The sequence below is a fragment of the Eptesicus fuscus genome, chromosome 9 (genome assembly GCF_027574615.1).
Source record: "Eptesicus fuscus isolate TK198812 chromosome 9, DD_ASM_mEF_20220401, whole genome shotgun sequence".
Classification (NCBI taxonomy): Eukaryota; Metazoa; Chordata; class Mammalia; order Chiroptera; family Vespertilionidae; genus Eptesicus; species Eptesicus fuscus.
The window spans coordinates 29,335,367-29,361,695 of NC_072481.1; the positions used below are offsets into that span (position 1 = coordinate 29,335,367).

At 45.6% G+C, this 26,329-nt stretch overlaps 1 protein-coding gene across 1 annotated transcript in view; it reads right to left on the bottom strand.

Annotated features, from left to right (window-relative positions):
- RIMKLA (ribosomal modification protein rimK like family member A) overlaps positions 1 to 25,420 on the bottom strand; it is a 36,365-nt gene extending 10,945 nt beyond the window's left edge. The window contains exons 1-3 of the mRNA XM_008151287.3: positions 24,876 to 25,420; positions 9,090 to 9,320; positions 1,800 to 1,886 (exon numbers count right to left, since the gene is read on the bottom strand). Coding sequence (XP_008149509.2) covers positions 1,800 to 1,886; positions 9,090 to 9,320; positions 24,876 to 25,038 — 481 coding nt within the window. The 5' untranslated portion in view covers positions 25,039 to 25,420. The remainder of the gene's footprint in view (positions 1 to 1,799; positions 1,887 to 9,089; positions 9,321 to 24,875) is intronic.
- Between the last annotated feature and the right edge of the window lie 909 nt (positions 25,421 to 26,329).

Genomic DNA, 26,329 nt, shown 5'->3' on the forward strand with positions numbered 1-26,329 from the left:
AAATAATTCAAATATGACTCATATTTGAATCATATATGATTAAAAAAAACAAAACTAGTTGAGAGACATTGCATTTTAGCCCTGTACCATATCTGAATAGTAGTAGGAGTCCCGCCTTGCCACCCACACTCATTGTTCTTGCTCCTCAACAGGCCCCCTCTAGACTCACAGGTTGCTTTGCTCACACCTGCTGCTCTTTGTTTGCATAACTCACTTCCTCCAGTTCACATTCCCCTTGTCAACTCGCTTGCTTTTTTCTCGATTCCTTTATTCTACTCGGGATTTAATTTTTTTAAATACCCCAGATTTTACAAAGCGTGGCAGTAGAATAAAAAAACTGGAGTTTCTTTGCATACAAACTTATTTATTTGGATTTTTTTAATATTTCAAATTATTGATACATTCAAAGAGTATAAAAAGAGCTGCTACCGCCGAAACCGGTTTGGCTCAGTGGATAGAGCGTCGGCCTGCGGACTGAAGGGTCCTGGGTTCGATTCCGGTCAAGGGCATGTACCTTGATTGCGGGCACATCCCCAGTGGGGGGCGTGCAGGAGGCAGCTGATCGATGTTTCTCTCTCATCGATGTTTCTAACTCTCTATCCCTCTCCCTTCCTCTCTGTAAAAAAAAATCAATAAAATATATTAAAAAAAAAGAGCTGCTACCGATGCTAACCGTGTAGGGTCACACTCGACATCCGAGTGCAAAAGGTTAAGTCTCCTTTTATTCCAATGACGCTTTCACTGCCTCACGGCAGAGTTGGCCCTCCCTCTGTTCAGCTCAAGCTCCTCAACAGGCGCCTGGATATGCATGCTGCAGCAGCATACCTTGCAACGCAACTGTCTCTACTCTCTTCACATTGGAGATCCTTGAAAGGTGACTGTCTAGTTTATTTCTACTGCACGGTCCCTGCATCACAGGAATTGCTCAATGCGTGTCTGTTTGGGATACCTCCTCTCACTCCAGATGCCATCTGGGTACCCACTCACATCCTGCAGGAGGACTGCTTTCCGCTGCATCCACACTCTTCAACATTTACTGACTCCTACTGTGTACTGAGCACATAGTAGGTCTTACAGAGACAGAGATTCACAGGACCTGAGTAACTCACAATGGAAAAGGGGAAAAAGGCATATAACCTGTAACTGTCATCCAGTGTAGTACAGAGCTAGAATCATGGACAAAGTGCTATGGAAACACAAAGGGAAGGGCAATGAGTTTTTGGAAGGGCGGGAGGGAGGCCAGAGATGTGGAGGGAAAGAAAATGACAGGTGGAGCTGTCCTTAAAGGATGAGCAGAAGTTCACCAGAGGACAGAGGAAGATGGCATTCCCAGCAGAGGTTTCCGAGAGGGAAGTACATGGCGTGGGTGAAAGAGAAGTAGTCCGGAACGGATGTGGGAGGGTCCCGTGGCCAGAGAAGCTGCAAAGGAAGGTGAGGCTCTTTGTCCAGGGCCTTCGGTGCCATGAGCAGGAATATGGACTTTGTCTAACAGGCAGCACCGGCTCTGGAGAGGGTTTTTCAACAGAGAATGATAAGAATAGACCTGTCTCAGACAGTGACTCTCCAAAAGGAATAGAAGATGAACTGGCAGTGGAGTTAGGGAAACCAGAGTCAAGTCAAGGGCCTGTCACCATCATCCGGGGAAGGGTGGGGGCAGAGAGGAGGGGACAGAGGTAAGGACCACAGGGCAAGCTCCTCCAGGGGGAGCCCAGGTGCTCCCAGCGGTGCTCCCACTCGGCCTCAGGAGGGGCTTGTGTGGCAGCGCTTTGGCCTAAAGGAAGTGCAGGAGCAGCACTGACCCTGGTGTCCTCGTGTGCTCTTCACCACGACCGGGTAGCCCAGGGGCTCAGCTTCATCAATCATTTTTGAAAAGTCTTCATGCCCACCTGCCAAGAAAAGGTGAGAGTCAGTGAAGGTAAGGCTGATGGTCAGCGCAACACAGCACCCTCTGGGGGAATTCTTTCAAGGCCCCCTGTCTCTCCAACACGCGTGCACTGTGCACCTGTAATGTAAGAGGGGGGCGCAGGGATATTTATCGAAGCCTTCCACGCGGCAAAGGTTTCCCATGCTCTTGTGTGTGTAACCCTCATCACAATCCCGTGGGACCGGCAGGTATTTTCTCCCTTTAAAACGGCTGCCTGAGGTAGACTCTATGATGGCTCTGAAGATTCCTACCTGCTGGTGTACACGCCTTGTCAATCCCCTCCCTGGAGTGTGGGAGGGACCAGTAAGTATGATGGGGTATCATTCCTGTGATTAGGTCTACTACCTTTGAGTTAACCAAGATGGGACGATTCATGGTGGGCCTGACCTAACCAGGTGAGCCCTTCAGAAGAATGTGAATTGTCAGAGAGACTTTCCTGCTGGCCTCGAAGGAGCAAACTGCCATGTGGTAGAGCAGAAGGCCATGCAGTGGCGACAGTGGGCAATTCTAGGAGCTGAAAACGACCCTCAGTTGATAGCCAGCAAGAAAGTGGGGACCGCAGTCCCTACAATTGCAAGGAAATAAATGCCAACAACCAGTGAGTTTGGAAGACTCCAGGCCTCAGGTGAAATCACAGGCCAGCTGCCCCTTGATTTCAGCCTGGTAAGACCAGAGCAAAGAACCCAGCTATGCTGTGGCTGGACTTCTGACTTTCAGAAACTGTGAGGAAATAAATGGGTGTTATTTTAAGGTGCTAAGTTTTTAGTAGTTTGTTATATAGCAATAGAAAATCAATAACCAAAGAAACCAAGCCTGGGGATTTGTCTCATCCAAAGTTAAGCCATGACTTGAAAGCCTAAACTGGCTCTATACTTTTTTAATTCTTTTTTTTTTTACTTTTTTAATTCTTAATTTAAAAAACATTAATAATATGTGCATAAAAATCTTTCTAAATTGTGTTTACAAACTTGATTGATTTCCTACACATTTACATCTTTTTTTAAAAAGTATGTTTTTATTGATTTTAGAGAGACAGGAAGGGAGAGGGAGAGCAAGAAACAACGATGTGAGAGAAACATCAATTGGCTGCCTCCTGCACACCCCCTACTGGGAATCAAGCCCACAACCTGGGCATGGGATGAGGCTCAATCAACTGAGCCATACCAGCCAGGGCCACATTTGCATTTTTTTGGGATCACTGTTCTGCTTACCGCAGATGGTACTGCAGTTCAGCAATTTTTGCAAATTGGAATACTAATACCTGTTTTGTTCACAAAAGTGCTAATAATTTTTTTAAATGAAGAGGCAAGATAATTAGGGACATCTTCAGAAGAGGATGTTTTATAAGAAGGTAACTCCCAACTTCCTGACACCTGCTGATAAATTCAACTCCTCTCTAGCTATCCTCTTTTCTCCCTTCTAATACAGTGACAGAGGGATCCTTCTCTCAGGCCATCCCTGCACCTGGGCTTTTTTTTTTTTTAAGTAACTTTATTGATTTCAGGGAGGAAGGGAGAGGAAGAGAGAGATAGAAACATCAATGATGAGAGAGAATCATTGATCAGCTGCCTCCTGCACGCCCCCTACTGGGGATCGAGCATGCAACCCAGGCATGTGCCCTGACCAAGAATCGAACCATGACCTCCTGTTACATAGGTTGATGCTCAACCACTGAGCCTCGCCAGCCTGGCTGCACCTGTGCTTTGTTTTTGTTTTTCATTTCAATAAATCTTTATTGTTCAGATTATTACAATTGTTCCTCTTTTCCCCCCTCCACCCGGTTCCCACCCCAACCTCTGCCCTTACCCCGCCCCCACTGTCTTCATCCATAGGTGTACGATTTTTGTCCAGTCTCTTCCCACACACTCCACATCCCTTTCCCCCCGAGAATTGTCAGTCCACTCCCTTTCTATGCCCCTGATTCTATTATATTCACCAATTTATTCTGTTCATCAGTTTTCTTATTCACTAGATTTTTAGATTCTCTTGTTGATAGATATGTATTTGTTGTTCATAATTTTTATCTTTACCTTTTTCTGCTTCTTCCTTTTCTTAAAGAATACCTTTCAGCATTTCATATTATGCTGGTTTGGTGGTGATTAACTCCTTTAGCATTTTCTTATCTGTGAAGCTCTTTATCTGACCTTCAATTCTGAATGATAGCTTTGCTGGGTAGAGTAATCTTGATTGTAGGTTCTTGCTATTCATCACTTTGAATATTTTTTGCCACTCCCGTCTGGCCTGCATAGTTTCTGTTGAGAAATCAGCTGACAATCGTATGGGTGCTCCCTTGCAGGTAACCAACTGCTTTTCTCTTGCTGCTTGTAATATTCTCTCTTTGTCTTTTGCTCTTGGCATTTTAATTATGATGCGTCTTGGTGTGGTCCTCTTTGGATTCCTTTTGATTGGGGTTCTCTGCGCTTCCTGGAATTGTAAGTCTATTTCTTTCACCAGGTGGGGGAAGTTTTCTGTCATTATTTCTTCAAATAGGTTTTCAGTATCTTGCTCTCTCTCTTCTTCTGGCACCCCTATAATTCGAATGTTGGTACACTTGAAGTTGTCCCAAAGGCTCCTTACACTATCTTCATATTTTTATTTTATTTTATTTCTTTATTGATTAAGGTGTCACATATTTGTCCTCATCCCCCCATTCCCATTCCCATCCCCCACCCCACCCCCCTGTTGTCCTTAACCATTGGTTAGGCTCATATGCATGCACACAAGTCCTTTGGTTGATCTCTCCCTCCTATCCTCACCCTCCCCTACCCTCTCTCTGAGGCCCGACAGTCCGATTGATGCCTCCTTGTTTCTGGGTCTGTTCTTGTTCATCAGTCTATGTTGTTCATCATTTCCCCTAGATGAGTGAGATCATGTGTTACTAGAAATATACTTATAAGAACCGAATGTGAGACAAGCAATAATAGTTATGCTGACAGGCAAATGAATCAATCTGTAGTAAGTTTCTTTCTGGACCAACAGTTCTTTTGAGACCCAATTTCAAAGTCCACCAGTTCCTTAAGTGTACATGTCGGCACTGACTTTTCAGCTCTGGGTGGTGGACCAATGGTGGTAATGCAGGTCCGACTCCCTCTGGTTTGGTCTCACCCGGACTCAGGGGCGCGCGGCCTCACCCGGTCCCGCGATCCAGCCTCACCCAGACCCAGGGGCACGGCCTCACCCAGACCTGGGACCCAGCCTCACCCGGACCCAGGGGCGCGTGGCCTCGCCTGGACCCGGGACCCAGCCTCACCCAGATCCAGGGGCTCATGACCTCACCCGGACCCGGGATCCAGCTTCACCCGGACCCAGGGGCGCGTGGCCTCACCCGGACCCAGGGGCGCGTGGCCTCACCCGGACCCTATCTTCATATTTTTTTATTCTTTTTTCTTTATGCTCTTCCGGTTGGGTGTTTTTTGCTTCTTTGTATTTCAAATCTTTGACTTGATTCTTGCATTCCTCTAGTCTGCTGTTGGATCTCTGTATATTATTTTTTATTTCAGTCAGTGTATGCTTAATTTCTAGTTGGTCCTTTTTCATATCCTCAAGGGTCTCACTAAATTTATCGGCCTTTTCTAGAAAATTCTTGAAAAACCTTATAACCGTGGTTTTGAACTCTATATCCAGTCGTTTGCTTTCCTCCATTTCTTTCATTTGTGACCTGTTTCTTTGTCTCCACATTTTGGCTGCTTCCCTGAGTTGATAGAGTGGCTTTGTGTGCTGGGTGTCCTATAGGGCCCAGTGGCTCAGCCTCCACAGTTACCTGAGGTGGACACTCTTGGTGCACCCCTTTGTGGGCTGTGTGCACAGTCTTGTTGTAGTTAAGCCATGATTGTTGTTGGTATTACTGGGAGGAATTGCCCTCCAGGCCAACTGGCTGTGAGGATCAGCTGTGTCTACGCTGGGAAAACTTCTGTGCTGGAGACACCCTTATGAAGCAAGACTTGCTTCAGTGGGGCTTTGGTGCTCACCGAGTCTGCCCCCTGAGTGTGTCCCTTATGGATCTGAGGAGTTGTAATCTGGATGGTCCTACTTTGACCCCTGGGTACACTGGCTCTTGGATTTCCAAGAAGGTGCTAATTTAGTCTCTCCCTGAGGCCACCCAGCAGGAGCTACGGAGAGATCTGCAGATTCCTCTTCTTTGTTTGGATTTTGGAGGTGCCCAGATGAGGCCCAGCTGTGAAGCAATGCAAGCTGCTGTGGGGCCTTTGGCCTTCTTTTGGATGTTCTGGGTCTCACTGACTCAGCTGCAGTTTGTTAGGTAAGTTTAGTTTTCAAAGGACCAGGCCATTCATATGCAAAAGCCTCTGCGCACAGCTTGGATGGAGCGGAGTCTCAGGGCAGAGCAAACAGCAATGGCTTCCCGTCAGCCCTGCCCTAAGAGGCCCCCGGGTCTCCGTGTCCCTCGGTAATTGCTGTAAGCACCTCTGAGAGAAAGCTGCCTTCGAGTTCCGCCCGCTGCCAGACAGTCCAGTTTCTCCCCGAATGAGTCTGGGTCCCCAGAGTCTCGCCCAGAACTGGAGTTCAGAGCAGTCAGGAGCTTTTGTCTCCCTCCCGCTTGAAAAAGCCAACCACGTACTCAGTTGCCAGCCCTCTCCGCGCGCGCGCCTCTGTACCTCTGCCTTTATTTCCGCAGCTCCTCTGAGTCTCAGTGTGCTTTTCTCTTTACTTCTAGTTGTAGAATTTCCACTCAGCCAGCCTTCCTGTGGTTCTGGATGATGTCCGTTTGGTCTTTTAGTTGTAGTTTTGAAGTTGTTCTGTGAGGCAGCAGTTCAGGTATTTACCTATGCCACCATCTTGGTTTCTCCCTGCACTTGTGCTTTGGACCCCTTTCCCTCTCACTTTCTCAGGGATCTTGCACAATGAAGTGTCTCCTCTCTACTGTATCTTCAACCTCCCAGTTCTTAATCCCATCACCATTTTAAACATACTCAGTTCTCTCCCATCTTAAACAAATAAAACCCCTGTTCCTTGACCCTGCCTCATTCCTTACCTGCAACTTCATATCCTTACAATTAAGTATTGGAAAGGGTTTCCATTTCCTCACTTCCCATTCATTTCCTCGTTCTTGACAATTTGGCTTCTCTCCCCATCATTAAACTGAAGCTGTATTCATTAAACTCCCTGTTGCTAAATCCAACACACATCTCAGTGCTTACGTTACTTGTCCTTTCAGACCGATCAATCAACACTTTTCATTATGCCAGCCTTCCTGGACTGCTCTTCCCACTGGCTTCTGTCAACTCTCTTTCTCGTCTCACCTTTCCAGCTGCTCCTGCTTAGTCTCTTGTACAGGTTCCTTTTCCTTTACCCATTCCCTAAAGGAGTCCCTCTTGAACCCTCTTTTATTACATTTGATTTTTTTATTGTGGTAAAATATACATAACATAAAAGTTATCTTTTTAACCATTTTATTTTATTATTTTTTTAATATAGTTTTATTGATTTCAGAGAGGAAAGAAGGGAGAGAAAGAGATAGAAACATCAATGATGAGAGAGAATCACTGATTGGCTGCCTCTTGCACACCCCATACTGGGGACCGAGCCTGCAACCTGGGCATGTGCCCTAACCGGGAAATGAACCATGACCTCCTGGTGCATAGGTCAATGCTCAACCACTGAGCTACGCCGGCAGGGCTTTTTAAACCATTTTAGGTGTACAGTTCAGCTCTCTTAGCTCCAAAAATTCCCCCTGAGTAATCCCATCCAATCTTTTGACTTCACTTAACATAGTAAGGCTTCCAATTCCACTTCCCCAGTCTACACCTCTCTCAGGAGCTCCAGATCCATTTTCTGCTGCTTATTGAATATTTTTACTTGCATATACTATAGACAGCTCAAACAGAACATGTCCCAAACTGAAATCATCTCTCCCCGCAGCCGCTCACCTCCTACCTACCAATCTGCGTCTTCTCTCCTATGTGTCTAGTCTCAGTGTTTGCTATCACATCTGGTTGCCCAAACTAGAAACCAGTCACTCTTGACTCCTCTCCATATCCCCCTTATCCAACCAATCACCATGTCCTATTATTTCTTTCTCCTTCATAATTCCCGAATCTGTTGACTTATCTTCATTCTTACTATGGCCACTTCTGTTTAGACCAGTGGTCGGCAAACTCATTAGTCAACAGAGCCAAATATCAACAGTACCATGATTGAAATTTCTGTTGAGAGCCAAATTTTTTAAACTTAAACTTCTTCTAACGCCACTTCTTCAAAACAGACTCGCCCAGGCCGTGGTATTTTGTGGAAGAGCCACACTCAAGGGGCCAAAGAGCCGCATGTGGCTCGCGAGCCGCAATTTGCCGACCATGGGTTTAGACCATCATTGCTCTTTTGAATGGTTTAAAAAGTCTGCTACTATGTATCTTGTCTCCACTTTGCTTTGCCTAATTCCTTCTTCCTAGAGTAGCCAAAGTGATATTCTGAACTCTGATCGGGCCACCTTCTTGCTTAAAGCCCAATAACTTTTGGTTAGTCTCAAGATTAGATCTAACCTCCTTCACATACTGTATATGGCTACTTATCTTTCTAGCCTTATATCTCAACTGAGTCTCCCTTACATCCTACAAACAACTCAAAATACCACCAATTGGTCATGCTCTCTCTTGCCTCTAGGTCTTTCTATATTCTTCTCTCGGCTTAGAGTACTTCCCTGCCCCGCCCCTCCCCCCTGGACCCCCCACCACCCTGGTTTACCTGGATAACTTCAGTTTAGTTTAAATACTATTTCTTTTGGGAAACCTTCCTCAATATCTTCTAAACTCACTAGGAGTTCTCCTACGTATTCCCTCACACCCTTGCACTAACTCTTATCATGGCACTTACTACTCTGCACTGCACTTGCTTGTTTACTTGCCGTCTCTGCCTCTGAAGACCTGGCAATGCCTCGAGGGCAGGACTCTGACTTGCTGCTCTAGTCCAGTGCTAGTATGGTGGTTGGCACATGTGTGTGCCAGATACATATTTAAAGAGTGAATTACAGACAGAAAGAAGCAAAGGCATTTCAGACAGAGGGGATGACCATGATAGACTCAAGCTGTGGAATCATCTAAGATGAACAGCTCCATGTTGAAAACCAGTAAGACACTTGAGGGCTACTGGGGAGGGAAAACACAGAGATGCGATGGGGAAAGATAAACTTCAACCCTATTTCAAGGACACTCACCATAGGAGAAGGTGTCTGGCATGGGGACCCCATGTCCAGCCAGCTCTTGGAATGTCCAGAACTTGTTGATGCAGTTTAAAATGCTCTGCGGGCGATTGACTAGGCGGCAGCCCAACTTCTCCAGGTGTCGCAGGACGGTGATGTCACTGTCCGACTGCAGCGAGGGGGTGGACACCCGTACAAGTACCACATCCGGGAAAGTGGTGAGTGCCTTCTGGTTCAGCTGTAGGCCTGCAATTGGAGGAGAAAAGTGAGCCGTGTGCTTACTGTTGTCTAGTCCCACCAGAACTGACTCCAATAGACTCCTCAAGACTGAACTCAGCAGGAAGATAGCCTTGGAAATGGCACTTGAATATCCTGTTGTAACAAGAAAGCCACAGTCAACTCAATACTCCAAACAAATGGGCAGAGCAAGATTATGAGGAAACACAAAAGAACGAACAGAAAAAAAAAGGCAGCATATCAAGAATAACCCGCATTAGAAGAACCCACAAGGAGACAGTATAGCCCAGCACCTTCCTTCCATATAGTACTAATAGTCCTCAAAGATAGTGGCTTAGGAGACTGGGGACTTGAGGAAAAGGAAGCATGATAGCTCACATAAGGGATCCTTACTACTGTTTTATGACTTAACCATTGAAAGTCTATCTGAAATATGTAAGCATTTAAATCATTTTTATGAATATAATGAATGCAAAAATGTCAATGGTCAGTAAAGAAAATGGAACAAAATTATAAATACAAGTTAGAAAAGCTGAAAGAAAATATGTGTGATTTCCTATTTATATTTATCTATACTTTCTAAAATGTCTCCAAGGGCATATTACCTTTATAACACAAAAAAAAAACTTTAAAAAATCAATCTACTAAAAATCAATTCAATATTCAGCCCTGGCCAGTTTGGCTCAGTGGATAGAGTATCGGTCCGTGGACCAGTCAAGGGCACATACCTTGGTTGCAGGCTCCTCCCTGGCCCGGGCCCTGGTCAGGGCTCATGCAGGAGGCAACCAATCGATGTGTTTCTCTCACATTGATGTTTCTCTCTGTCTTTCCCTCTCTCTTCCACTCTCTCTAAAAATCAATGGAAAAATATCCTCAGGTGAGAATTAACAAAACAAACAAACAAAAATATTCAAACTAGAAGTCATCCAAAGACAATTGATCCATATGACAAAAGAATTTGAACTGTATTACACTGGATAGACTGGGAATAGTAGCTTCAAGTGAGGACTCAGAGGAACAGGAGTGTAGTCTTCAAGTATCTGTAGGGTGTCCATGGATAAGAACTATTTGGCTTGTCTTCTATGACCCCAAGCGATAGCTATCTATGAGTTATCCACGTCTCTTTTTTTTTTTTTAATATATTTTATTGATTTTTTACAGAGAGGAAGGGAGAGGGATAGAGAGTTAGAAACATCGATGAGAGAGAAACATCGATCAGCTGGCTCTTGCACACCCCCTACTGGGGATGTGCCCGCAACCAAGGTACATGCCCTTGACCGGAATCGAACCTGGGACCCTTGAGTCCGCAGGCCGACGCTCTATCCACTGAGCCAAACCGGTTTCGGCTATCCACGTCTCTTTACTTCTGTATCTCCAGCCCCTAGAACAATGCCAGGTACATGATAGGCACTTGATGTCTTTTGAATTGTACAGAAGGGAGGTAGATTTGGGATCAACAAAAGGGATACTTTTCCAGTGCCTTAGGATGGAATAGGCCGAGGCTCATTGGTCACTTGAGGATGTCATGGAGGGAATGCAAAGATCAGATACGCTTACAGCAACCTGCTTGGTCTCATTCAACCTCAATGTCCTATGGTTTGTATTACTACAAGTAGTAATCTATGCATCTGTGGTGCTCCCAGCATCTGGGGATGGAATGATGGAGCCATGAAATGGGATGTGAGAGTAATGAGAACTGAGTTCAGGGAACAACTTGGTCTGCCTTAGTGAACCTTAAAGGAGTTTCCAGAATGCTCTTAAGAAAGCCTTGGAGAGACAGTTCCAGAACCATCTTACAAGCTTTAACCTAAAGCACCTTCTATTTTAAAAGTGATATTCTGTACAACCATACAAGTCCAAGAAAACAAAAGGTGCTAATGAAATTCCTATTTCTCCACTGGGGCATGAATAATATTAGTACAAAAACAATAAGCAAAACAAAATAAAAACAAAGCAAGCAAACAAAAAACACAGTATGGATCTAACGTGCACATTTCTAGGAGATATTTTGCCAATTTAGAAAAAGGAAGTAGGTATAATCATGAAGAGAAACTGTTTTTAGTACTTCTACTCATAGTATATTCTCAAGGGACATAATTCTCATGGATGATTTATAAAGAGCATTTAGGTTATCTTCACTTTACCATCAGAAAATAGTACCATTTAGATATGCCTTTTTCTTTGCCACTTATAGGCCCTGTAGGAAATAATATGAAAGGGGCGGGGGTTTGGGGGGGAGCAAGCCCTGAATAGCAGATCAAAATTGACAGAAGAAAGAAAAGTACTCAAGTTGGTGCAAATGGTGAGGAAATACACTCAGGGGAAAAGCAACAGCCCAGGACAACATTACATAATGAGATAAAATATTTAAAAATGCTTTGAAACTATGCAATGCTATACATAGTCTGCAAGGCGCTGGCATTAGCATTGCACAGACATTCTGCTAAGCAAGGTAAGACAATGGACGGAGATGTGTACCACCTGATGAGAAAAACGGCTTTGCAACAGAAAAGTGACCTAGAGAAACGAGAAGCAGCAGAAACGGTTGGCTTTTCAATCCCAACATGAGACCACAGACAGACAGTTACACTTCCAAATGCGAAGAAAAGAATTCAGTCATTTCTGGAAATATCAACCACAAGTGGACAGAGACAGCTCAGCCTCAACAAGCAGGTTCACATAGACCTAGGAAGTCTTACCAGGACTTCATCTCTCTTCTCCAAAGGTAAATCTTTGGGCCTGGCTCATTCCAACTGAAGCCTTTAATAAATGAAGAATGGAATGGGTTAAAGTGTAGCTGAAAAGGCTCTACCAAACAGTTAGACAGGTCAGGACTCTAACTGTGCTGGCCGTACAGCTCTGTGCAGAGAGGGACACGGCAGGTTCAGGGATACAGTGCTCACACAACCAGTTACTTCTCTGCCCACTGGCTCAGCTCCAGCATTCCTGCTACGGGCCACTCCACTGGCCTCCTGTTCATTCCTGCCCTCTGCTGTCTAAACCTAGTTTATATCACCATGTCTAAAAGTAACAGACAAGAGGCTGCCACTCACTGTGGCTTCAATGGGGACAGCAGCTCCACACAGACATGGCCAAGAACAATATGGGTTTAAGTCTGGCCTTGGCAAATCTGTCAGTGAATTCTGAGACCGTCAACCACTTACGCAATCACTCCCCCTCTCTTCATTCACCTCTCTCCTTAGGAAAGATAAACTTAATACAGGATGGACCTTAACGTGTCACCCTTCCCAAGATCCACTGTAATCTACAGGCTTCAAGCCAAGGGAATGAAGAGCTGATGCAAGACATTGGGGAGGGCAGGGCTCTGCTTGGCTGTCAGTGAAGGGAAGGAAACCCCTCAACAGGGAGAGACTCATGCCCTCAAGTCACAAGGGATTTCATGAGCTGCAGTGCCCTCGTGCTCTGGGGCATCACCCAGACCTAGGCAGCAGGGCAGGGAAAAGGGAGCTGAGTTGCTTCTGGGATATTTGGGGTCTCCCAGACTCGTAGGTTGGGCTTGAGATGCACTAGTTAGCCTCAATAACATTTTCTCCATATGAATTCTAGAAAGAATAATCTACTTTCAAGGGTAATTATATTCTGATTTCCTTTTGAACTCTCCATTGTTTATATTTTGAAATATTTTAATTATTAAAAACAAGATAGAAAAATGTGTAACTTTTCCCAAAGAATTGAGCCCGTTTCCTAATTTACATATTGAGTTAAATTAAGTTCACCCTACAAAACTAGACTTCTGCATTTGTATGTGCTACAGCAAAGAAATACACTTTATAATACAGAGAAATAGCTTTAGAAAAAAGCAAATCATTATTGGAACGTAGAGCTCTAAAAATTAAAAACCACTCTCATCATTCATATCAACAGAGGGAAGCAGCAGCAGGGATAAATGAAAGGTGCCGTCATTCAGATCTGAACTTGGCTCGCATTTTTATTGAGCATCTGTTGTGTTTTATGTACTTTGCTAAGAACTTCCACATATATTATCTCATTTTTAAAAAATATATATTTTTATTGATTTTTTTACAGAGAGGAAGGGAGTGGGATAGAGAGCTGGAAACATTGATGAGAGAGAAACATTGACCAGCTGCCTCCCGCACACCCCCTACTGGGGATGTGCCCGCAACCAATGTACGTGCCCTTGACCGGAATCAAACCTGGGACCTTACAGTCCGCAGACCGATGCTCTATCCACTGAGCCAAACCAGTTTTGGCTTATCTCATTTAAATTAGAGATGTCTTGTATATATGGACCCCTGCAATAGATCTGATTATAAAAGTCTTTGCCTTTACATGGAACTGATACATAATGGGTCACTACCCTCTCAACCCGTGCACATACAGCACTAATTTATGTGCATACACACACACATCCTTAGCTTCAAAATGAAACTGGTTTCTAGTATGCCAGAAAAAAACCCCTCATCTACAAAGCCAACAGCAAAAAACAGAAACTAGGACACTGTGCATGAGAGCAAGCAGGGACCTCAGTTATGGCGGCTTTTAGAACCACTATATGTTAGCAGGATCAGGTAACAACAGTGGCTGGTAGCGAAGCTCTGAAAGTTGTCAGAAAGGAATCAATAATATAAATAAAGTAAGTGGATAACCCATTAAGGGCTTCACATTATGTTGTGTTATGAGAAGGTGTGTCATCTGAAACATGACCTGGCTCATCGCACACTCCAGGTTCTCCCTCTGTTCTTTCTACTCTACCCTCAGCATTTTCTCATAAGGAAAAGTTATTTTTTTTCTTAACAAGTACGAGTAGATGCCATTGTCCCAGCGCTTGGAAACCTCCCCCTTTCAGGTCCCTCCCTCCTGCCCTTTTAAAGTTCTTTGTTACAATGCCCAAAGAAATCTCACCTCCACCTCATTAAAACCTGGTGATTATGTGGCCACTTTCTCCTTCTACCAACTGCTGTTTTGAGGTCATTTAATTCAAAGCAACCTTTACTGAACTGTTGGAATGAGTCAGCACCTATGAAGCAAGCAAACAAAGATGAACCAGGTGGTCTCTGCCTACCAGGAGCATATAGTCTCCTTATGGAGAAAGAATTACACACAAACTAGAGGCCCAGTGCATGAAATTCGTGCACGGAGGAGGTGTCCCTCAGCCCGGCCTGCACCCTCTCCAATCTGGGACCCCTCGGGGGATGTCCGACTGCCTCTCGAAATCCGGGACTGCTGGCTACTAACCACTCACTTGCCTGCCTGCCTGATTGCCTAACCACCTCTGCCTGCCTGCCTGATTGCCCCTAACTGCTCCCCTGCTGGCCTCTAAGGATCGCCCCTAACCACCTCTGCCTCATCCCCTACCCGGGACCCAGGATTCCCTCCTCCGGCCAGTCGCAGGCACCTGGGACTCGGGCTTCCCTCCCTCTGGCTGGCCACAGGCACCCAGGACCCGGGCCAGCTTCACCCGGGCCAGCCACAGCCGCAGGGGACCATAGGTAGTTGGCTTTGCCCAGGCCGCAGCCGCAGGCGCCCAGGACCGCAGGGCAGGTGGCTTGTCCCTCTCCCGGGCCGCAGCCTGGCTGGTCCCCATTCCTCTCTCCCCAGTGCTGAGTGTCTGAGCCAGTAGGCGTGAAGGTGTGAGGACGTGAAGACCATTTGCATATTAGCTCTTTATTATATAGGATGTTCATTCACCCATTCACTCAATACACATTTATTGTTTCATGCATTCATTTAGTCAATATTTACTTAGCACCTACTTTGGGCCAAGCCCAGTGTTAGTTTGGGTTTCCCCAGAGAGGAGGACTTAAGTGGATGAGGTTTATTACGACGGTGATTAATGTCAGGAAACACTTTTAGTGAGTAGAGAAGAGAATGAGGCAATAAGGGTGTGTTATCAACTGAGCGACCACCTTGGCCACTGGGGCTTAATCCTGCCGTGCAAAAATAAGAAATGGTTCAGTACCCACACCTCAGTTATCCCACTCAAGGGGCAAGGGAGCTGGCAAGGTATAATCTTTATTACACCAACTCAGTCTTTGGTGGAGCTGCTCCAGGGACATGGTATTAAATCCCTAGCCCTTCTGGCTTGCCATGCCTGTGTGGGCTAAATGGCCACGCTCTTGTGACAGGAGAAAGCTCTCAGACAGACTCAGGTGCTGATGGTTAGAAGTGGGGCCCTATCAAATGGGGTGGGAGCACTGACAGCTAAGGAACAGGCACCACCTTAAGGGCCGGGAATCGGGGGTGAGATGTGTGAATGAAACAAACACCATTCCCTGGAATTTAAGAAAGACAGCACACAGCTGTGATTAATGCCATGGATGCCCTCCTCAGAGCACCTGGGTATTAAGAAAAATTATCAGTCTGGTTTGGGCAGGGGTGGGGCGAGGAGGCGACCTTTTACAGCACAATGTGAGAAGTGCTGGAGGGAGCAGGTGGGTGACCGCCTCTGAGGGAGAATCAAGGCAGGTTTCAGAAGGGAGATGTTGACTCAGGGTGCCTCTGGGCTCAGAAGAAATGTGTAAAACTAATAAATGTGTAATGTCTACCTCTCCGAAACAAATCGATAGGAACAGCGCGGTATCTCACAAGCACTGAGTTCGGGATATCTGATATCTCAGGGCTAACCTATTTTTGAAGCACTTCAAGAAGTGGAGACAATATGAGATGAAAGACAAATTATGGCAGAGTGGCCTCCAAGTCAGAGGCTTGATGTAATTCCTTGCTGTCATTTAATGGCTTGGCAAGACATAAAAATCTCTGGGTCTGTTTTCTCTTCTACAAAATGGAAGGGTCCCAGACTTTGGAAACCTCCCCCTTTCAGGCCCCTCCCTCAGCCTTTCCCCACCTCACCATCTGGATCTTTCTTGCAACCATGAGACAAATTTCATCCCTTCCATGTCAGTCACCCAAGACTCCCGTCTCCAAGGCTACGTCATTTCCCTGAACTCTAAGCTCCACCTGGCTCTGTCTTGCCTTTTCTACTCCCACCTCCCACTCCGTCCTATCTCCACTGTGCCCCTCAAAGGGCAGGAAATCCTTTACCTTTAAGCTTTTCAGTGTGTGTTCCCTTCGCCTTCTTTTTCTGGGTCCCGCTGAACCCCAGCTCTCCCCAGTAACACTGCTTACCCAGCAGCTCCACCAAGTTGTGGCTGTTTTCTCTCTCTCTCACACCTGGGATTACTGGGGCAAGAGGCAGGACAGATGTGCTCCTTGCTCCTCATTGTGGCTTCCAGTACATCCTCTTCTCCCTCCTAAAACACCCAGCCTGACTCTCATCAGACTGCACAGCATCCAACTTGTCCAAGTTCGCTAAGGACCCCAGTTACTCCTCTCTGTCCTGGAAGCTTTAGCTCCTGACTCACTGATTCTCCCATACGTTCACATATATTGGCGATTTCAGTGTCCATATGGAGAATTCTTCCAATGCCCGGGCCTGGACTCGACTTGACCTCCTTTTCTCCAAGAGTCTTGTCCACTACCCCACCTCAGCCACCCCTTCCAGCTACAGTTTAGACTTTATGCATTCGTCATAATTCCAATTTCCAACCACTGTCTCCTATCTTTCCAGCTTCTCCCAACTCCAGCCACACTTAGATCCCATCAAGAACTACTATGCCTGGATCCCTCATCTTTTCACTGTCCCTCACCCGCTTCCTACCCTCTTTCTCTTTACTCTATTTAAATTCCATAGACAAGAACTATCACTTAAACCCTCAAGTCCTTGTACCTGTTTCTTGTTTGGCTAAATCACAACCCTGGCTAGACTGCTCCAACGCTCTGCCTACTCTCTGCCATCCTGTGCCATGAAACCGATCTGGATTAAAAACGCCCAAACCTGCTGACTGGTCTCAAGGGCATCCTTATTGCTGTGCAGTAAGTATTATAGTCCCGAGTCCAGTCACTCTCCCACAACCCTACACAACTATTTCACAATTTATTTTCTTGCCTCAACCCTTCACTACTCCCTCCCTCCTTCTCATTCTCACTCTTCCTATTTCGATGAGAAAACTCAAGGCAATCAGAAAAGAACTTCTCTAAAATCTCCCACTATCACATCTACTTGCATACCTGTGCCTATGCTATATAGGTTACCTTCTCTCTTATTTTGATGGCTGAAGTGTCCTTGCTCCTAGCTTAGACCAATTCCTTGAAACATACAACAGGTCCCAACCTCTCTCGCCCAGTTAAGGCACTTTTCTGGCAATTCACCTCTCTCCTACTTGCCAGTTTCTCCCTCTACTGAATTACTCACACCAGCATAGAGCATGCTGTTATTTCTCCCTTCTTTAAGAAACGCCTCTCAAACCCATCTCCCCTTTGAGCAAAGTCTCAGTCATTTCAAGCTGCTATAACCCAGTACTACAGACTGGGTGGCTTAAACAACAGACATTTATTTCTGACATCCATATCAGGATGTCAGCAGGGTTGAGTTCTGGTGAGAGCCCTCTTCCTGGTTTGCAGAGAAGACAGTTGCCTTCTTGCTGTATCCTCACATGGCAGGGAGAGGACAAGCTCTCTGGTTTCTTTCTATAAGGGCACTAAGCCCATCATGAAAACACCGTCATGGCCTCATCTAAACCTAATTTCCTCCCAAAGGACCCATCTCCAAATATCATCACATTGGGAGTTGGAGCTTCAATATCTGAGTTTGAGAGGGGCCACACTCTAGTCCATAGCAATCTATCAACCCAGTTTTCACCTTCCCTTTAGAACCAAACTCCTAAGACAGTGAGTATATTCACTGTTTCCATCACTTCATTAAAACTGCTTCTTATCAGGGTCACTAATGCTAAATCCAATGGTCAGTTCTCATTCCTCATTTTACTTGGTCTACCAGCAAGCAACATTTGACACTGTCTGATCACATCTTCTTCTTGAAACACCTTCTCTACTTGGCTTCCAGGATACCACACTCGCTCCTTTATTTCCTTTCCTCAGGACTCTTTGCTAGTTCTTCCTTCTCAACCTGATCACAAGCATTGCAATGCCCAGAGCTCAGACCTTGGACCGCCACAATCACTTCCTTTCCCCTGAATCTCAATCAGTATGATGAACTGCCTACCTGACATTGCCACTTGGATGGGGGAGACAGAAAACAAACAAAGTGAAATATGCAGTGGCACCACAGACTGCATCCTGCTCCGCACCACCTGCCCAAACCTAGTCCTCTCACATCCTGTCCTCACGAGAAAATGGCAAACTTTATTCTTCTAGCTCCTCAGCCTGAACATTTTGGAGTCCTCTTTGACTAGTCTGTCCTGTACACCCAACATCTGATCCAGTGGGCAAATCCTGACAACTGTCTTCAAATTATATCTGAAATCCAGTCCCTTCTCACCTCCTCCCCTGAAATCATTCTAGCTCAACAATCATCCTCTTTCACCTAAATACTTCCCAAGTGATGTCTCTACTTCCGCCCTTGTTGCCATCAGTCTATTCTCAACACCATGTCCGGAATGACCCTGTGCACATACGTCAGGTCATGTCACTCCTCTGCTCAAAACCCTTCAGTGATTCCCAGGTCATCCAGAGTAAAAGTCAAAGTTCTTCTATGACCTACAGGCCTACATATCTGCTCTCTTACATTCCCAACCTTCCAACTTCCTCTCCTTAATGCTTGCCCCCTGGCTCGCTTGGCTCCAGCCACACTGGTCTCACTATTCCCTCTTGCCTGAATTACTCCCAGATATCAAAATGGCTTCCTTCCTCGCCTCCTTCAGTTCTGTACTTGAACAGCATCTTCTGGGTGAGGACCGCCCCAGCCAACCTATCTAAAATTGCAATCCCCTTCCCCACTTCTTTCCTCCTTAGCTCTTTTAACCAACAAACTATACATTTAACTTAACTTGTTTGTATTCTCTCTCCCCATCTAGAATGTAATCTCCTTGAGAGGGAAGGATTTCTGCCTCTTTTGTTCTGGTGCCCAGAACAATATCCTACACATAGTAGGCAGCCAACAGATTATCTGTTGACCAAATGAATGATTGAAATCATCATGAGGGTGGAGACTGTGTCTATCCTTACTCTCCACCATATCTCCAGTTCCTAGCACAGTGCCTGGCACACAGTAAGCACTCAGTTAATATTTGTTTAGTAAAATAAAAAAATGAATAGTTTTGTTGTGAAGATTAAGACACAAAAAAGATATTAAACTATTAATAGAGTTACAGGAATAAAGAACCATTATTCCTGTTAGATCCTCAATGCAACCTAACTTAAATTTAACACTTTTTCATAGTGGAGTCCTTGAGTTACGTTTTAGTAGTGAAGGATCGCATAGAAAGAGATTCAGAATTTCAGATGTGTGATATGCTTTTGTTAAAACAATATAAAACCCTCATAAGGTGACATATCTCAGGGAAGTGAGTAAGGGGGCCGGGGAGAGTCTGAAGTGAGGCGAAGCCAGCACTGATGGCCCTGGATGTCAGTGGACTCTCTGCTGGAAAGGGGAGTGACAAGGACATGTGGACGGATGGGGATGACATGGACCTCTCTGATGATGGCTGTCCCCCGACCACCAGGCAATCCTAAAAAATTTGGTGGAAGTGTTATGGTAGCAACAACAGGTGGTCCAAAAATCTATAAGTAGGGCTTTGAGATCCACTAAGGATCCCAATCTGTGGTTCTAGAACTCTTCCCAACGAAGTTCATGAAGTGTCCGTAAGAACTGTTAGAAACATAAAAATAAAATACACATCCAACCTCCCTTCAGTCCTTGAGGTCAGCCCACAGATATAAACGTGGACCCATGGGGTAAAGCATATGCATTCAGTGCTCACGTCAGTTTGGAACCATTATATGGTAGGTGCTTCCACCCACTGCCTGACCTTTCCACTAGAGCTGTACTGAAGTTTATTGGGATTACAGGGGGTCAGGCACAGGCCTTCAGCAAGGACCGAGGTTAAAGCTCCCCTCTGTGCACAAAGGATAGCATGGTACCCTTTACTGCTAGTGTCTTCTTGTGCAATAATGGGAGTCCATCATTTCTCCGTGAGGCCTCTGTTGTCTTTTGGAAGGCTGCAATAAGACTATTTCCTCATATACATTTAGTTAGAATTCCCCCTGACCCAAACCTTTTAAATCTTATTTACCTGATTAAAACAAAGAACCAAGTAAAAGTATCTCAGAGCACCTTAATTTAAAGAACCTGACCTAGAAATTGCCATATGGCCACGAGGTTTTAGCTCTGAAGGTAAGGGAAGGAATGCTGAATCATTCTGCTCCTAAGAGACAAATTATAACACACCCTGATTTCAGATCAAGCTTCTTTTTTTCTGTCTTGGTATCTGTCCCTGATTTTGTGGCTATACTTGTTTTTTGGGACAGTTAATCGTAAAAACCTGTGGGTGGTCAAAGACCTTAATTTGCACTAATGACTCTGTCCTCATATAATGGCTCATCATAAAAACACCTACAAAAATTTACACATCCACTCATGATCTCCCAAACACAAAAGCTAATTACAGTAAAAGTCTCAAATACTTTAAATTAGCCTTTAAAAGGCACCTTACTCATCCCCTAACTGGTTTGGCTCTGTGGATAGAGCGTCGGCCTGCGGACTGAAGGGTCCCAGGTTCGATTCCGGTCAAGGCTATGTACCTTGGTTGCGGGCACATCCCCTGTAGAGGATGTGCAGGAGGCAGCTGATCGATGTTTCTAACTCTCTATCCCTCTCCCTTCCTCTATGTAAAAATCAATAAAATATATACTTTTAAAAATAAATAAAAGGCACCTCTCTCAGTCATCCAACAAACATTAACTGAAGGCCTACTGTGGACCACTATAGAGCATACATATGAGCAATCCCCAATCATTTAGTGGGAAAGGGAACATAAACTTTATAAATAGATGTTATAATAAAATATGATGAATGCTATTTTAAAAGGTATGAACTATGTTATTTGGCAGCAGATGGAAGAGAAAAACTGCTTGGGGCAGGGTAGGAAGTTCAAGAAAAACTTTATAGAGATGAGTGGCTTGAGCTGGATATGAAGGAAGAATAAAAGTTTACCAAGTGGGAGGGACCTGGACTAGATGGGCATCGCAGGCACAGCAAATTTCAGTGCAAGGGGTGGGATGAAGTCAGTGTGGGCTGATGGGGGCATGAGGGAGGACAGGTGTGGAATGGACGAGAGGAAACAGAAATTCTGGTTCTGCTGAGACCAGAATTACTGAGTATCAGTCCTTACTGCCAACCTGGATACCCTTATTGATGTTTATAAGAGTTACTATGTAAAAAGAACCTACAGCTGTGCCTGGCACACAATAAACACTACGTATATTTTGCTTTGGCTATTGCTATGCGCATTTTGGTGCCACATTCACCACCATCTCATTCCCAGGGGTGAGGATAATTAATAAATATTAGCTGAATGAATGAATGAAGAACTTGAGGTTTCTAAGAAGGAAATGAAGATGGATGTGATTCTCATGATGCTGTATCCAGCAGAAAGGTGAAGGGCAGGTGTTTTCTATGGGATTGCTTCAGTCACCTGAAGGTCATTCCACTTTTTCCAGTCGTCTCCCCACCCAAATCTGTGCTGGGGAGTGTAGCTCACTGGGTTAAAAATAAATAATCATAAAACCTAGCATTTGCATAGCATTTTCAGTTTACTTGTATTAGCTTAAAAATAACTATAGTCTTTAAATCCAAAACTTTTCATCTCTTGTCTGAATCCTATTTCCAGATACAACCTGAAATTCTTTCTCTGGATTTGAGCCTCCACCGATGGAAGCTCAGGAGAGGATTTAAGCAACTGCCGGAGGCACGGACTCCATCCACTCTTTCACCTTGGGGAAATGTTCTCAAGAAGGAATAGAGAGCCGAAACCGGTTTGGCTCAGTGGATAGAGCGTCGGCCTGCAGACTCAAGGGTCCCAGGTTCGATTCCGGTCAAGGGCATGTACCTTGGCTGCGGGCACAACCCCAGTGGGGGGTGTGCAAGAGGCAGCTGATCGATGTTTCTAACTGTCTATCCCTCTCTCTTCTCTCTGTAAAAAATCAATAAAATATATTTTAAAAAAAAGTTTAAAAAAAAAAAAAAAAAGGAATAGAGAGGATGAAGGTATGAAGACTTTGTAAAGATGGCACCTTAACGTCCTAAACTATGAAATTACTTTGCAAAGTCACTATCCAGTTTCAATTTAATTCAATTTGGTTCACTTCCACATCTACTGAGAAAAGTACTATAGGTGGCAGATGTCCCAAAGCATACTTATCCCACATCACGGGGCTTGGAATGAGGACATCAAGTTTTTAACTGTGGGTTTGCTGCTAACTAGCGAGATGACACTGAGCAACTCATGTCATCTCTTTGAGCATCAGGTTCTCCATTTGTAAACTGAAGGGGTGAAGCCAAAGGGATGATCTCAAAGTCCTTACCAGCTCTCACATTCTGTAATTCTCAAATGGGCAGCACCATCCATATCATTACGACTATCTGTTTCTATATTTCAGAGACAGTACATTCTAGAGGTTTTTTTTTTCAGAAGGATATTTTAGCTTAGCAAATTGCCAAGAGTTTTCTATAGTTTAAATACAGAAGAAACTGGGAAATAGAGCCCATAATCTTTAGTTATTCAAAATGTTTGAGTGCCTATTGTGTACAAGGCACTATTCTAGTCACTATTACAGCACTGAACAAGACAAATGAGCTCTCTCTTCTCAGGGAGCTCACTTTCTTGTGCTTTAATTAACCCACCCAACAAATAAATCTTTTGATGGTCTAGATGGCAGAAACAACCATCTAGTAAGTTTGCTTTATGTGTTGTGATATGTGTGTGGCTATCTGAACTAGCAAAAAAAAAATTTTTTTAAATGCATCAAAAATACCTGTTTTCAATTCCTCCACTGACCAGGCAAATAACCATATAGATTTTGTTGTACTTTAAAAAGTAATAACTCCTGGTTTCATTAATTGATTGAGAGACACATGACTTCAGTAAAATTTTGTTTAGTAAACAAAAGGGTTTAAATGCCTTCTGCAGCTCTAGAATTTAATTTTCTCTTTTTATAGGGCTGATTCTTTAAAATGGGGGTTTAGATATAAAACAGAGAACATTCCCCCACTCTTTCACAGCATGTTTGATGGGTCTATCACAGGAACATGTGGAATTCTGGTTACGGTATCTAAAAAAGGCATCATTACAAGTTGTAAATAAATAAAATGAAGAGCAAACAAAGCAACCCTGAGTCTAGATCAGTAAAAATAACAGATTATCCCAGTTAAGTATGGTACTGACACAGAATTTCAGAGGTGGGGGAATCTTAGCCCTTAATTTTATAAACTAGAAACCTGAGATTCAAACACATCAAGTGTCTTGGTCAAGGCAAAGCCAGGATACTTGTTAGCAGCAAAACTGTAATAAGAATCCAGGTCCGCAGATTCCCTGTAATTTAGTTCTACATTAACTGGGCGCTTTATCAAGTCAAGGAGGGAGAGAGAGATGGTACTCTTTATGGTTGACAGGCACTGTTTTAGACTAAATGTGAGACGTCTAACGTTTGTAGTATATTTCTCCAATAGGCTATACAATCTGATACTACTTATCAAGGATTTAGATACAGATTTGGATGAAACATCTAGAACAGATACATTCCACTAAGAAACAGGTCATATTCAAAATATCATTTGTAAGTAGCCAGTTCAGAATTTGGAATCCCTTTCCCCCACCAAAGAGAAGTAACAAATTATGAGCTTATTTAAGCAAGTGTGGTTGAAATAATATGAGAGGTATCCCAGGAAGCACCCTCAAATAGGGCCCAAATCCCTTTGAGTCCTACACCCCCCTGAAGTGGCTGCAACCCAGGGCAAAAGTTCCTAATCCATAGATTCCTAAGTCAGACGGCTTGCATTAAGAATAATTAAAAATACCTAAAAACATTATTAACCTTTTGTGGTCAGGGCCACAGATGATAACCATGTCTTACCAGAGAAATCTCTTGGACACAGCAGTGGAGAAACCAGTGAGACCAGAATGGTCTGTACCTGGAATCAGAATTCAACATTTTTTTTTTTTTAGGGGAGAGGATGAATTTAAAGACAACCCATCAAAGATCTACTCTCCCACTTTACATTCAAGAGGTGACTCCAATCTTTCTCAGGTTTCTCCCCATATGTAGGTTCCTACTTTGGGGATGATATTCCACGTAGTGCGTTATTGACGCCTGCACACTCTTGGAAAACTTTTAAAACACTCGTGTTAATGGCAATTTTGTAAATCTAACGTGGGTTTCTATAAATCTAAACTGACAGGATATCGCTGCAAGCAGAATTTGGGCTTGGCAGCTTGCTTTTCCTCCAAACGGCTTCGGGTAAATTCGAGTTCCTCCTACAACAAAGTACCCTAAGGAAATTAACTCCCGCCCTCGAATCTTGGCCTCAGGGCCGATGGTGGTGGTCAAAAGAAGCTTTCAAGGTTAGGAGCCAGATCCAACCCCACGAGGTCTAGCAGGGGACAGCGGCCGGTTTCGGGGACCCGAAGGCGACTTGCCTGGGGGAGGCCCGGGGGCGCGCGCCCACGGGCCGGCTCTCAGGACCCCTGCGCGCCCGCGCCCCGCTCTCCCGGGGCCCGCCGCACTCACCGAGGTGGCCGCCGATGACGGTGACGGCGATCTGGTCCATGAACACCGCCCTGAAGCGCACGCCCTGCTCCGCGCAGCGCTGCTGGAGGGCGCGCAGGATCTGCACCTGCGGGTAGTCTTCGCAGATGCGCCGGTCCGTCAGGAACCAGAGCTGGGAGCACATGGCGGCCAGGACGGCGGCGCCGGCGCGGCGCGGCGCGGACCCCGGGGCTCCCCGGACGCTCGCTCGGGGCTGGCAGGCGATCGCGCGCCCGGCTCCGCTCCCGCCGGTGCGCCAGGCGCCTCTGCAGCCCTGACCCAGCGAATCTGCCGGCCACTGAGCGCCGCCGCCGGCCCCGGGCAGCCAATCAGCGCGCGGCGGCGGGCGCGGGCCGGCCGCGCGGCCAGCTGCAGAGGCGGCCTGCGGCTGCCGGGGGAGGGGTAGCGGGGCCGGCGGCCTGCGGCGGCCGGGAGGCGGGATGCTGGCGGGGTTCGGGGCCCCGGGAGCCGGGGAGCCGTGGGCGGGCGACCGTGAAGCGGAGAGAGGGCATCCCGCCCTGGACCCCAGTGGGCGTGGCGCTGCCGGTCGGGGTGGGGCGGTTGGAGCGGGAGGGGCCGGGGCGGCGGCCGGGTGGTTTGGAGAGGGCGGCCCAGCTGATGGACTATTGTAATGATGCGCAGCGGGATGTGTCCCGAAGGCGATCGCGAGCTTGGTGGTGGTAGTGAGGGGAATGCGGGGGGGAGGGGAGGGGCGTGAAGGGGCTGCGGTGACCGGTGGCCCCTTACAGAGCCTGGGCAGGGCCTCAGGAGCCTGGCGAAGGTCACCTGGCTAGGCCCCCAGTTGGACCCCCGCCTTGGAATTCTCTGCCCAAATACTGGCCTGGAGCTGGAGGTAGGGGTTGATGGGGAGTTGGTTTTAGCCGTCTCCCGTTTAGATAGTTTGAAGGCACATTTCTCAGGGTCTCAGATGTTCTTACGATGGACACGCCTCCTAGTTTGCAGTTCTGGGGCTGTAGAACCTCAACGTGATGAAAAGGGATCTGTGACTCCTTTTTTAGTAAGATAGACCTCTGGCTGGTCTTGCCCCTCAGTTCATACAACTGAGTCATCTTTAAACACCATCCTTGGTCCCAGCCAATTGCAAATTCTGTCTGCAAACAGCAATGTTTGAAGCCAGATTTTTCTTTCTAAATAACGGCTAGACTGAAGTTAGCCATCTTTGGAGATTGCATTTGCTCTTCCAGCTTATTAAAATATATGTTGTTGTTGTTTTGGCTTATGGAAGCAAGAGTAATTTCAAGGCAGGCCCAGCAATGACAGCTTAGAAATGGGGAAAGATGTCTCAAGTAAGATATAGGCTTCACTATAAAGTAAATGTTATGTAGGTGCATTCATTTAACCTCTAAATGTGCCTTTGGAAAAGTTCTGTCTAAACAATTTTAATTATTTTTCAAGCAAGTTTAAGTAAATTCTTT